We start from the raw sequence: 14681 nt of genomic DNA on the forward strand, positions 1-14681 counted from the left end.
GAGTAGGCCTTGCTTTTTCCCTACTATAAGATTAATTTAGATTATTTTATGTATATTAGCATTTTTCCTGCATGTATGAATCAACAGAATCAGTGAATAGAAGAAGATAACATAGCGGGAAAGGTATTTTTTATTTGTTTGTTTTGCTATTTTGTGGTGCTGGGGAGCAAGCCTAGGGCCTTGGCCACTGAGCAATATCCCGAGCCCAACAGGAAAGATTTTTTATGTGCATGTCCTGTTTTCCTAGGTTTGTAATCAGGACAACAATCCAGCAACCTTTAATGGTCAGGTCAAAAGGGCCCATTTTTGTTTAACTAAAACAACAACAAAAGGCTGAGCTCTGACAGGGGCTCCTATAGAGCCCATCCTTCCGCTCTTTTGTTTTCAACCTTTCCGAGGCAATGCTGGCGACATCTGGTATTGATAGGAAACCCTCACATTTCCCAAGAATTAGAATCTGTTGATTAAAGTAATTGCAGTGGCAAACTAATAAAAGTGACCATGGAACTTTTGCTGTGGGTTGGACGACCAGACTTGGAGCCTCACCAGTAGCCCTAGACAGCTGAGTGCCCCCATCTGTAATAAGCCAGTCTCCTTCCCTGGGTCTAAGCAGATTAAGAGCCCAAATGCCTAAAGTCAAATTAAGTTTCTGGTTATACTTATATCTAGAATAGTGTTCTTATAATTAGATCTTTAAAACATCTGTTGTCTATTTTAAAAAAATACTGTTATCTATTTAAAAATAGTCACTTTGGTTTTGAAGGTAAAAAATTTTTAAAGATAAAAATGTTAAATTTGAATACTAAAAACTACTTTTAAGATAAGGATAAAGTGACATGTTTATTCAGAGCCTCTCTGTTTTTTGTTGCTTATTTTAAAAGGACTAATTTTGCTAACTGATTCTGACCTATTTCTTTCTATAAGGAAATACTCTTACATGGGAGGGCCTGGAAGGATGAAAAGAGGAAAATGACATAATTATAATCTTAAAAACAATTAAAAAGAAAATGTTCTATTTAAATATTACACGAACTACAATATGATCATATTATTTTCTTTCCACTGCATGTGACACGGAATCAAAATTATCCAGTTAAAGTTGTATCTTTTCCTTAAAAACTTCACATTTTATGTAACACTTATCTTTTAGTGCCTTATTTTTACTTATTTTCTTTTTTGTAAATTTTATTTTTATTTATATGTGAGTATATGTGCTCACAGAGGTCAGAAGAGAGTACCAGATCCCTGGAATTGGAGTTACAAGCAGTTATGAGCCAGCTGATGTGGGTGCTGGGAATTGAACTAGGGATCTTTTAGAAGAGCAGCAAGCGCTCTTAACTGTTGAGCCATCTCTCCATCCTTTTAGTGAAGATCTGATCTAGGCTTCCACCCTGGCAAGGAAAGAGCTCCACCACGCCCCTACACTAGACCACACTTTTATTTTTAAATTGTATACCCCTTTCCCCAAACTTTGGTATAGTCTTTAATTTTTTATTATTATTTTCTGTGTATGGGTGTTGTTTTGCTTGCATGTGTATCTGTACACCATGTGCATGCCTAGGGCCCACAGAGGCCACAGAGGTCACTGTATTTCTGGAACTGGAGTTACAGGTGGTTATAAATTGCCATGTGGGTGCTAGAATCAATCCTGGGTCCTCTGGAAAAGCAGTCTGTGCTCTTATCCAATGAATGAGCCATCTCTCTAGTCCTAGAAGGTTTTCTCTTTTTTATTACATTTATTCACCTTATTTTTATGAATGAGTGTTTTGCCTGCATGCATATAGATGTACCTCATGCATGTTTAGTGTGCTCAGAGGTCAGAAGATACCACTGGATCCCTGGAACTTGACTTCCAGATGACTGTGAGTCATCATGTGTGCTTTATAAGTAGAACCCAGAACCCAGTCCTCTGGAAGTGCTGAGCCATCTCTCTAGGCCCCAGAAATCTTTCTCTCTCTCTCTCTCTCTCTCTCTCTCTCTCTCTCTCTCTCTCTCTCTCTCTCTTGGTTTTTTTGAGATGAGTTTCTCTGTGTAGCCCTTGCTGTCCTGAAACTCTGTAGACCAGGCTAGATTTGAATTCAGAAGTCACCCCGACTTTGCCTCCCGAAAGCTGGAATTAAAGGTTTATGCACATGCCCAGCAATATCAGTTAAATTTCAGTCATGTTAAGATTTCAAAAAGCTTATATATAATTCAAACAGAAAAACAAAGTTCTTTGCTTAATATTTACCTAAGCTTTAATCTAAATGTCCAATATTCTATCAGGAAAAAAAGACTGAAAACTACATGAAACAGTGGGGTGTTGTGGATCTGATGCCCCACTGGGCTGCCTTTTGGCGCCGGCAGCATGTCATCACTCACCCCACCGCTAGGTATAACACATTTCCACTGTCGCAATGCTGTAAGAGCTGCGCAGTGACACAAGCACCCTTAAAGGTCCCAGCCACACCGTATTGCTCTCAGTCTGTCTATTTGATGTCCCCACCTGACATGGCCTTTCTCTCTCTTCCCTCTCCTCCAATAAACCTCTTGCATTATCAGATCGATGTGACTTCTTAGTGGCTCACCTTGGCCAGCTAGCCAAAGGAACCTTTTCCGACACTTACTTTATCATTACAACTTGAGTTATGCCGAGAAACTAGGATTGCAGTTCCAGCTCTGGCAATAAACAACCATGACCAAAGAATTTGCTTCTCACATACTTATGAAGAAGTCTCTCTTCTTCAGCTGTGCTTGAGTGACTGACGCAACTGGAATTACAGAGGTGGGGGGATGCCTGAGCAGACTACTCTTGGGTTTTAGGATGAAGTTCTATTACAACATTAAAGAAGTCTAGAATTAACCCAGTGTGTAAGGTACTCAATAACTAACTCAAACAAATCTTTCTCCTAAGGCAAGCCTCTGTCTACCACAAGATTGGCTTCTGCTGCCCATGATCAATACTAACAAAGTATGTACATGGCATTCATTACTTAGGATCATTCCCTCTTCTGGCATGCATCTATCACAGGAATTATCTGTTCAATAAAATGTAATGAAGCAGAGCACACTGTCCTAATTCATCTTACAACTCAACTAGTATCTGAAAGTTCAGGAAACCGGAGGCTTACTGCATCTAACAAGGTTTTTGGTTTGTTTGTTTGTTTGCATTTTACAACCAAAAATTTTCATTTCATTTTGTTCTGAAAACCATTTATAAAGTCAGAAGAGCATGGTTAGGTAGGATAGATTTTTGCCCAAGGTAAAGTCCAAGTTTAGGAACAAAAACATCTTTATATCTCAAGATGAGAGTTCTTTTCACTATGCATATACAGACCTGCCCTTTTTCACTTGACATACATGCATAAGGAATAGGCCTAAGGACATATAGAGAGGGCTCTGTCTTAGTTCCAGCTTTGTGATCCTCCACCATCTGCCCCCTGCCTAATCCTAAAACAATCATAACTCCAAATTCTTTTTTAAATTTTAAAACAGAAAGAACTGAAAAAGATTTTAGAGATCTAATCCATGTCTTTTTATAAATATAACAGAGAAGTTAAATGACTTGAAAAGGTCAATTTTTTAGTGATAAAAATTAAAACCAGGTTACTAAGAACCTAGTTTAATTGGTCTTTTTTCTTACTTCTTCCAAAGTAACTGAAATAACTTTAAAATCAGCAACCCTCTTTGTCAGTGTTTACAAAGATTTTATTATCAACTGGACAGTAGTGGCATCACGCACACCTTTAATCCCAGCACCCAAAAGGCAGAGGCAGGTGAATCTCTGTGAGTTCGAGGCCAGCCTGGTCTACAAGAGCTAGTTCCAGGACAAGCTCCAAAGCTACAGAGAAAACCTGTCTTGACCCCTCTCACCCAAAGATTTCATTATCAAATTAAACCCTATGTCTCAATGCATTCTCTGTACTGCTCTTATAGAAATTTAGGGTGGGAACAGATTATCAAATCCTCAAAAAGTAAAAGTTTTGTGTATGTGAAGGGTATTAGGACTATATTAATAAAATTACACCAGGACTAATTATTGTGAACACTAGCTCTAGCCTTCAAGACCTGCAATTAGAGATGTTCATTTGTGTTTTAAGACAGCTGTGTAGCTCCTTGAACTGATTATGTAGCCAGGTTCGTTTCAAACATTCCATCTTCCCACCTCTGCCTATGGAATGCTGTAATTATAGACAGGAGCCACCAGAACTGGCTTTTGTTCTCCCTCAGAGACCTCACGGTCTCACAGTACCAGTGGTGGGGCCAGAGGGGTCATCCACCTTCTTAAAGGCCTGGGCCCTTACTGCTATCTCTGTTTCCACCAGGAACTCGCTAAATTAGCTGGCTAGGATTACAAGTGCTGGGAGTGACTTTTTGTGTAAGCATGTGGCTGCTGCCGATTTACTGGGTATAATAAGGAACTTCTACCTAGCCCAGTTTCTCTGCTCTTACACATATTTCTTCCTCCTGCCCCTCTGTGGTACATATTTCTTGTCCAAACTAGTTTCAAAATTACAAATTCTTAAACGTTAAAGGTAAAAAATTGATTCCCTGATACTGAAGAGTGAAGGCCCAATGTGACACCTTAAACATTCAAAGAATTCAAAGAATCTGGACCAAAGAGGAAGCAGGAAGGGAACTTTGTACAGCCTAATTCCTTTCTTTTACACAGCCAAGGAAACAGATTCCCCACTGGAATGAAGTGACAGTACAGGAAGTGCCAGCATTCCCTGCTGGGTGTTCTCTGCAGACTTTCATACTTTCCCACTTAGAAAAAGATATGAGCAGCCATTATTTTATATACTACAGCACAATTTCCTATCCACGCACAAAGAATCTATGCTAGTAAGCGACAAGTCTAGATTCCTTCCAGATTTTCTCTAAAGGAAAAAAAACCTTCAAATATTTCAGAGATTATTTGCTGATCCCTTCTTCAGATGAGTGTTTCTTATGTGTTTTGAGCCATAGTGTTTCAGTCTCAGACTATGATGAAACCAGAACCCAAGGAAGAGCAGATAAAAAGGCTTAAGAGATTTCAAGGTCCCCAGAAGCAGATCCTCTGCACTAAAATGTTAAGCTTAATCCATCATTGAACCATGTATGTGTGTGTGTGTATTTATAAAATCTACCAAATGATAATACATTTAGCCAGAATTACAATTAGACATTTGGTGCTTGTCCTAAAACAAAGCTGACAAGAAATGTCCTTTCACAATGAAGTATTTCTCTCAACACATGTGCAGATTAATTTCAGACTCAAAAGGCAACTTTTCCTGGATACTCTCATGGTTGCATTTATTACATAAGGGCAACACATAGTTTTTAAAGTAAAATGTATCAGATTCTTTTCACCGACTTCTCTAATATTATTTCACATACCTTTCTTCTTTTATCTTAGACTACCATATGGTTTTTCATTATTTTACTACTGTACAAATAAATGTATTATATAAAATTTATTTTAGTTAACATTTATTACATTTAAACTGAATATTTTTTTTAAAATAAATTAGTTTAGAACGGTATTGCTCATACTTCTCACATTTTCAGAATTTTATTTTATCATTTTCTGGGATATTGGCAACTGAGCCCAAGGCCTCAAGCATGCTCAAGGTAGAGCTCCACATCCTAAAAAGAGTTTTTTCTACTTGCGTACAGGTGTTTTGCCTCGATGCATATCTATGCATTAAGTGCATGCAATGCCTACAGAGTCAGAAAAGGATCCCTTGGAACTGGAGTTACAGACATTAAGCATACATACAGGAAGCTGCCATGTGGGTGCTGACAATAAAACCTGGACACTCTGGAAGAACAGGAAGAGCTCTTAACTGCTGAGCCATCTCTCCAGCACCTCCACCTAATTCTTTTTTGAGACAGGATTCCACTGTGTCGATATGACTAGCATAGAACTTAGTATGTATGCCAGGCTGTCCTAAAACTCCTGAGTGCAAGGATTAAAGGCATGCACCACCACTCTCAGCAAATTATTAACTCTTTTACATTGACTTTCTTTTACAACATCCTAAAAAACAGTCTACAGGATATTTTACATACTTATTTATTTAGTTTTATGTGTATGAGTGCCAGCCTGTGTGTGTGTGTTGGGGGGTACATCATATTCATTCCTGATGTAGCCAGAAGAGGCTGCTGGATTTTTCAAATTGGAGTTATGAGTAAATCACCCCATGTGGGCACTGGTGGTCCTGAGTTCACTGCAAGAATAGCACATGCGCTTAACCACTGAGCCACCTCTCCAGCCCCACTGTAATTATTTTAAATATTATAATTTCCTTTAAATTCTTCTTAGAAACAAGAGAAAAAATAAATAATTTTACTTGATTCATTAAGTTGATCTGTAACAGGATGGTAGGAGGTAACTGAAAGACAGACTACAAATAAAGAGATAAACATAATATTCACAGAGGTAAATGTGCCTAAGTATATTTATAACTGTGGCAGTGAAAGTGAAGGAACAACACACAGTTGATACTCCTAACCAAAAGAACTGAAAAGAATGGCTGGGCTGGAGAAATGGTTCACTGGGTGTCAGGTGTGCAAGCAGGTTGTGGCTGTGCTATTAACTCCAGAGAGGTGCAGGGCAGACAGGAGGATCACTAGGGCTGGCTGGCTGCAAGGCTAACTCCAGGTTCAGTGGAAGACCCTGGCTCAAAGGAAAAGAATAACAAAATGAGTGGTAAGGCAGAGCACCGACATCCTGACTTCGTGATAAATTTAGATTCTGAAGAATGATAATCCATTCATCAGCAAACACTTCAATTTTTACTAAGGGTAAAGATTTATGTCAAAAATCTGAAATACAAACATATATTATTGATAATAATAAAAGCCTAATTGATAGTAGATATGTATTTTAAGCATCAATAATTAAAACATGAAAAAATATATAAATGAACAGTTTAATGAATAACAGTTAAGAAACAGGAATAATATGTGGAAGGATGTTCCAGTACAGAACTAATATATGTTCATATTTTAAATGAGAAAGTACCACTTTCAAAATGAAATAAAAAGTGAATAGTGCCAGGACACACCGTTGTATATATTAAATAAAAATGACAATAAGGAAACTTAAAAGTAGACCACTCATTTTATATCTTTCCTAAAGAGCTATTAACAGAAAAATTTTAGCCATTGAGAAGAAAATGTTATTAATTGCTTCTTTGTTCATTACAGCACTCAGAGTTCCTATCTGCCTTCTAATGTGAACACACATATATCTGCTTTCCACACAAAAAGCAATACAAAGAAATTCAGACCCTCAATCTATCCTGGATGTAAGTAATCTTCCACTATTTCATCATAGGTGAATTCCTAATCAAAACAGATTATAATTCACCATCAAAAGTTGTTAAGTTTTAGAGTAATGTGAATTAAAAGATGCAGAACACATGATTACACTTTAATATTTAAACTAAGGCATGTGTAGAGAAACTTGACCTTAACTGCCTTAACTGACCAGAAATGAAGAGTTTCACCTCCAACAAGAACCAAGTTTAGGAATTACAATAAGAACTGAAATATATCCCAACACACAGTTAACATGCGACAGAAGCTAAAGGAAGAGATGGGGAAAATGAAAATTAAAATCATGAACTTAAATTTAGGTAAGCAGCAGATCTTTAATTCTCTATAAATTATTTCAATTAATTTAAGAGGGGGAAAAGACCTTTTTAGAAACTACTTTCCCATTGTGCTTATATTAAGTCACTGGCAAATAAGAGTAATACTGCACCAACTTTTCTCACCACTGAGCTACAATCTCCCAGGAAAAATAAACATTCTTAATGTATTCTTTGATGTATTAAAAATAACCCTAGAATATCAGTTTCAAAGAAAAATGTTAGAACATTGTTTTGTCAATAACTAAAAAGGTTCAGGATTAAAGCTATTCACCATCATGCCACTTGAGTTAAATCTTAACAAGTAATTAAACAAAACAAAAACCAGAAGCCAAGAATGCCAGAACTGCTGGTCCCTCAGCCAAATCCTTTTTATATATAAACTCTTAAGGTCTTGCCTTTTTAAAAATGTCCACTCATATCACTAAGATTTCAATTTATAAATATGTACCCATCTGCATTTTATTTAAGAAGGAAACATCCAAAGTAGCCGCCTTAAGCTGACACATATATATATATATATATTTCTCTTTTTTAGTTATCACTAACTAAAACAAAGCAAACCACTTTGGAGAGCTTGCCAGAATCCCCACAAGGCATTTCAGCATAAAAAGAGTTAATGCCTAGCTCAGCTGGACAGCCAGAGACCATTTGCAAGCCTCCTAGGTATATTCCCAGCTCACACATTATCAGATTAAAGGAACTGCAAACAACTGGGTTGAAGGCTTCCTTTGTGGAAACCCAGCCTCTTCTTCCTGTGATGTCATATTACAAATCTAGGAAGCCTTTCTTGCTCGCTTCAGAGACAGCCCATCTCACAATACAGCTGGCAAGCTTGGAAAGGCCTCCTTCAGCAAGAACTAACATGCTCAGGAATTCATCTGGAAATCTTTAAAAGACTCTGCCTATCGCCACCTGGAACCAATACCAAAGTACCAAAACGGAGACTAAGAAGAAGGAAGTGGTGCCAGAGGACGAAGGACTGGGACTATTAAGACTCCGAAGTAAGACTGATAACTGTTGCATAAACATTCTGAAGATGAAGACATTTTAACCTTGACGACTGAAGTACAAGTTTACACCAGGACTGGTTGGGGCCGACGTGAAACACAGCTTTTCCTAACGTTTGTGGCTCTATGGGTTGGCTTCCTTGAGTGCCTTTTCCGTCAGTTAACTAAATTCTGGACTCATGGATTTTCTGGAGACCAGAAAATGAGACTATTGTCCTGAAGAATCTACCAGATTTTAAGCAACACATTTCATGTTTCCTCTGAAGACTTCAGAGAAGAAAATATTTATAAGAAGACAAAAAGAAGCAAATAATTTGCAAACCAACTGGCTGTTGCTGCGCCCACGTCTGAATCGCAAAGCCGACTGCTGCAGACAAAGGACTGGCTGTGAGCTGCACTGCCTGACAATGGTAAGCTCCAACGGCTCCCACTGCCCTTACGATGACTCCTTTAAGTACTCTTTGTATGGGTGCATGTTCAGCATGGTGTTTGTGCTTGGCCTGATATCCAATTGTGTTGCGATATACATTTTCATCTGTGCCCTCAAAGTGAGAAATGAAACTACAACGTACATGATTAATCTGGCAATGTCAGATTTGCTTTTCGTCTTTACTTTACCATTTCGGATCTTTTACTTTGCAACTCGGAATTGGCCATTTGGAGATCTTCTCTGTAAGGTTTCAGTAATGCTGTTTTACACCAACATGTATGGAAGCATTCTGTTCTTAACCTGTATCAGTGTAGATCGATTTCTGGCAATCGTCTACCCATTTAAGTCGAAGACTTTAAGAACTAAGCGAAATGCAAAGATTGTTTGCATCGCTGTGTGGTTCACAGTGATGGGAGGAAGTGCACCAGCAGTTTTCTTTCAGTCCACCCACTCTCAGGGTAACAATACCTCAGAAGCCTGCTTTGAGAACTTTCCAGCAGCCACATGGAAAACGTATCTCTCCAGGATTGTGATTTTCATTGAAATAGTGGGGTTTTTTATCCCCTTAATTTTGAACGTAACTTGTTCTAGTATGGTGCTGAGAACTTTAAATAAACCTGTTACATTAAGTAGAAGCAAAATGAACAAAACTAAAGTTTTAAAAATGATTTTTGTACACTTGGTTATATTCTGTTTCTGCTTTGTGCCCTATAACATCAATCTTATTTTCTACTCTCTCATGAGAACGCAGACGTTCGTTAACTGCTCTGTGGCAGCAGCAGTGAGGACAATGTACCCCATCACTCTCTGCATTGCTGTTTCCAACTGCTGCTTTGACCCCATTGTTTACTACTTCACTTCAGACACAATCCAGAATTCAATAAAAATGAAAAACTGGTCTGTTAGAAGAAGTGACTCCAGGTTCTCTGAAGTTCAGGGCACCGAGAATTTTATCCAACACAACCTACAAACTCTAAAAAGTAAGATATTTGATAGTGAATCTGCAATATAAGCTGCCTGCCTAAACCACTGGGACTGCTCCGTGTTCAACTGTGAAAACTGTACTCGTGGAAACTATTTCTTCAGCTCCAAAAGAAAAGTAACATATGGACGGTTACATGTTTTTAAAGAAAGTTTGTGTCTGATGTGTTAAACATTAAAATATATTCTATTCTTGTACGCACTCCATGTTCTTGAACCACTTTAATGTGTTTTTTCCTCATTAAAAAAAAATCTCTAAAGTTAGAGTCTAAAAGCAATTATGATTTAAAAATAATGTGATAGCTGAACTTTTAAATGTGTACTCCACAAAATGATTTAATTCAAAACTCGTTAATTTATATGGAACCCATTAGATGTTGTTTAAGTAATAGTTTGCTAAATATATTTCACTTCTATTTCATTTTAGATTAAAAGTACTTATCATGCCTTAAGCTGCAAACAACAAAGAAAGCTAAGTTGAAATAGTCAAACCTGTTTAAGAGTATTTCCCCCGGAGAGTTACTGTAGTCCTCTGCATGACATTTTTATCTTTGTAGGCAATTCATAAAACATAGTGTCTAACTATATAGTGTATCTTGAAATTACTATTTTGATTTATATTCTCGCTGCAACAACCAATTTCAAAATGATATATACTATTAAAATTTAAATTAAGGAAACTAATAAAATGTGACCTTGCTAGGTAAATATTTTAAGAAGTAAAATGTTGCCAGATACATAATTTGAAAGTACAACAAAAAACTTGTTCTCTCAGTAATGTTGGTCCAGGAATCACCAAGACAGTGAAGTGCAGACTTTTTAGAAAATAATAAATAACCAAAATATTTCAAATATTAAGTGAATGAAAATGTTATTTCAAGTGGAAAAAATGTTAACATGAAAAGTATTAAGTAAGGATATGGCTCCTTACATAGAAGGCAATAAACCTAGACCTAACTAAACACAGCTATATTTCTGTTTTTACAGAACATGAAAAGGCATGGCTTTCAGTTAGATTTAGAGAAAAGTACCAGCTACATAAAAACTTTCAGTTCTCAACATACCCTCTCCCAATTCAGCATTTCCAAAGTTAACTGAGAAAGTCTTCATTTTAGAAAAATGATATGTAAATGAATTCTGCATTCAGCCTATATGGTAAAAAATGCCTTAATTTTTGAAGTTTGAGTATGGTATGGACAGCTTTTTTGTGATATGTAAATTTACTTTTTTCTAAGTTTAAGCTGTAATGATTTCAGTCAGACAAAGTGTAATCATTTTCTATCTTAGGCAAGTCCGTGTAATAAATAAATAAATAGTACGTAGAAGTTTTCTTTAGAAACTCAGGGTTTTCAACAGGTGAGATTAAGGGAAAATAAACCCTTAACAAGAAACAAACTGGTGAAGAAATTAAGCATATCCTAAGAGAAGTATGTGTGTGTTACATATATGCATATGTACAAATATGCTGTGAACTGGTTTACTTCTGTTGCCATGAGGTTCCTGTAGTCCGTATCACCCTAAAGGAAATAAATCCATTAGCAGTCTTAAACATACATTGTTGTGTTGAAAGGCAGCTAGCAGCCTACGGGTCAAGAGGAAAGGATCCTGAAGTTCTGGATTTTTCAGAACTTTCCTGGCTCAGGGAAAATGAGTAAGGGAGATCTCAAAGTATGAGTCTTACTTTGAAATACTAGAAAGATCAAATAACTGTTAGTAGTAAGATCAGTAGTAAGTTTTTATTTTCTTGTGCGAACAGCATACATGAATCAAAAGTTTTGTAAGATTGTTTTTGTTTTTCAAGACAGGGTTCTCAAATTCTATTTTATTTAACTATTTACCTATTTGCTTATGTAGTACCTACACTGAGTATTTATTCATGTGATTCTAATAAATACCCTAATAAATACACACACACACACACACACACACACACACAAAGTTTGCCTTGTCCCCTCCCAGTGGTGGCACACTTAACTGTCTAAAGTCTCAAAAAAACAAAGTCAGATTTTCTTTGGTCAATATGATACTAACATAAGAATTTAATTTTTAAAAATATTTTTCTTTTCTTTAAGATTTATTACATATACAGTGTTCTATCTCCATGCCAGAAGAGGGCGCCAAATCTCATTATAGGTGATTATAAGCTACCATGTGGTTGCTGGGACTTGAACTCAGGACCTTTGGAAGAGGCAGTCAGTGGTCTTATTAGCCATCTTTCCAGCCCAAGAATTCAATTCTAGCAGTTACAACCTTAACTCTTACTATTTGATTCACCAGTTTTACACTGTACTTGTTCAATCTTTACCATCTAGGTAAGGTCAAACACTGCTTAAAACAAACAAATAAGCAAACATTTTAAGGGCTGCATGTTGGTTAATTGGGTTAAAAAGTCTGCCATGCTTTTACACCTAAGCTGGGTCCCTGGAACCCTCCTAAAGGCAGACAGCGAGACTGTTCCTGTGCAATGTGCACATCCCTCACGTTTACTGCCTTGTTTTCACATGGATCATTTATTTCCTAGACTTACTACATCCTTCCATTTTCCTTTTTTCTCTTTTTCCTAGACTATGACAGTTTCACTTTTCTTAAGGTCCAGAATAACCTCTTCTTCGGGTCTCTTTCTCATTTTTCTAAAGTATATTCTCTAGTAACTTCTGAAAACTGTCCTCGTGTATGATATAGAATACTAGAATATCAAATATCTAGTATTCTTGATGAAAATTGCAGTGATGATCTGCATTTTATTTTCTACAAATAATTAATTTTTAACTTTCTCATTAACTTAATTCTGATTTTTATTTTTATTTGTTGGAGGAGGTCACTTGTTCATCCAGGCCGTCCAGAAGCAAAATAACCACTATTTACAATAGTGGTTAACCACTAATATAGAAACTATATTAATTAAATCACTGGCCCATTAGCTCTAGCTTCTTATTGGCTAACTTTTACATATTAATTTAACCCATTTCTATTAATCTGTATATCACCACGATGCCATGGCCTACCAGTAAAGTTTCAGCACATCTATCTCCACCGGCAGCTCCATGGCGTCTCTCTCTCTCTCTCTGCCTTCCTTCTCCCAGCATTCAGTCCAGTTTTCCCTGCCTACCTAAGTTCTGCCCTATCAACAGGCCAAGACAGTTTCTTTATTCGTTAACCAATAAAAGCAACACATAGACAGAAGGACCTCCCACACCATTTCCCCTTTCATGTTTAAACAAAAAGGAAGGCTTTAACTTTAACATAGTAAAATTACATATACCAAAACAGCTACCAAGCAAGAATTACAGTTACAATATTTATATCTATCTTTTATCGTAACTAAGGAAAACTATAACTATAAATTCTTCAACTCCATCAAAGACTCCTGAAGGATATAATGTTACCTAAGTAAACAGGAAGCACATTGTAAGCAACTTCCAAAACTCTAGAATTGAGAGAGACATCTAGCTGCCTGGACAGTCAAGTTTTTCTGTTCATTGGGGCATCCATCTTCAGCCTACTGGTCCATGGTATCCAGTAGACTTTTGCATGAAACAGGAAATTTCAAAGACAGTTCCACCTATATTGGCAGTCTGTCGGTCATTTTCCTCTGTGTCCTGATTTGTTTTTTGAGTGAGGGGTTTTCTGGGTAGCTCTGGCTGTCCTGGAACTCACTTTGTAGATTAGGCTGGCCTCGAACTCACAAAGATCCACCTGCCTCTGCCTCTCAAGTGCTCAAATCAAAGGCATGCACCACCACCACCTGGTTTTAACTGATTTTTGACCAAATGTATACTCCTCATCATGCTTATAGCACACCAAGTGGGACTTTTCTGTCTAAAGTTTCCATATTCTCATTAGCTTTGCAAAATTTTATTCCATTATTTTTATTATATTCTTCCCTTGATTTTTTCCCCTGACATTTACTGAAGAGAAGAAAAAGAAAAAAATGGACCAAGAATGCCTTGGTATCAAGATAAGAAGCAATGTAACCTAATCCAGGAGTACACGTGTTTCTTGTATTTCTCTCCAGGAAAAAATTATCTCTACATCCCTAGTTCACTGAAATCTGTTACAGAAGTAACAGATCAGTTACTCAAAGTAACTGATCCTGCTCTGATTCTCTCTTTGACATCAATAGGAAACTGCAGGTCTGGCTGTTTATGTGTATACAAAATCTGAATGTGGGCTGGCTAGGCATATAACGATGGTCCCTGATTTATAATGGCTTGGCTTACTGTTTTCTTTATAATAGCATGAATGAAGTATGCATTATATAGAAACCTTACTTCAAACTGAATTTTTATCTTTTCTCAGGTCAGGGACATAACCCACGATATCTCTCCAATACTAGGTGACATCAGAGTCACAAGCGTCCCAGTAGCCACTTAATGACAGGCCAAACAAGTTACTTTTCGGGTTAAAGGTACCAAACTCATAACTTGCAATGGGTTTATGAGGACATTTCCCACAGTTAGAACAATTTATATTTGTGTGGATTATGCACTGCACAATAGAACTAGGCTTCAGCCCAAATTCTGCACACTTCTGATTTACCAGCACAGGGGCAAGTGCACTTTAAACCTCCTGAGGGACTGGCATGACTCCCTGGGGCAAGGGGCCAAGGACTTCATTGTTCTCAGACCACTAACAGCAATA

The 14681-nt window shown here is 37.1% G+C and overlaps 2 protein-coding genes across 2 annotated transcripts in view; one reads left to right on the plus strand and one right to left on the minus strand.

Moving 5' to 3' along the window:
• Rb1 (RB transcriptional corepressor 1) overlaps positions 1-14681 on the minus strand; it is a 126382-nt gene that overhangs the window by 32211 nt on the left and 79490 nt on the right. The window lies entirely within an intron of this gene.
• On the plus strand, positions 8434-10506 carry Lpar6 (lysophosphatidic acid receptor 6). Its single transcript, XM_041668644.1, has one exon. It carries the CDS (start codon positions 8881-8883, stop codon positions 10069-10071), a length of 1191 nt encoding a protein of 396 aa, XP_041524578.1. The 5' UTR covers positions 8434-8880; the 3' UTR covers positions 10072-10506.

The sequence above is a fragment of the Microtus oregoni genome, unplaced genomic scaffold, assembly GCF_018167655.1.
Source record: "Microtus oregoni isolate MIOR12 unplaced genomic scaffold, Mior012 000001F_ref0000356, whole genome shotgun sequence".
NCBI classification, from domain to species: domain Eukaryota; kingdom Metazoa; phylum Chordata; class Mammalia; order Rodentia; family Cricetidae; genus Microtus; species Microtus oregoni.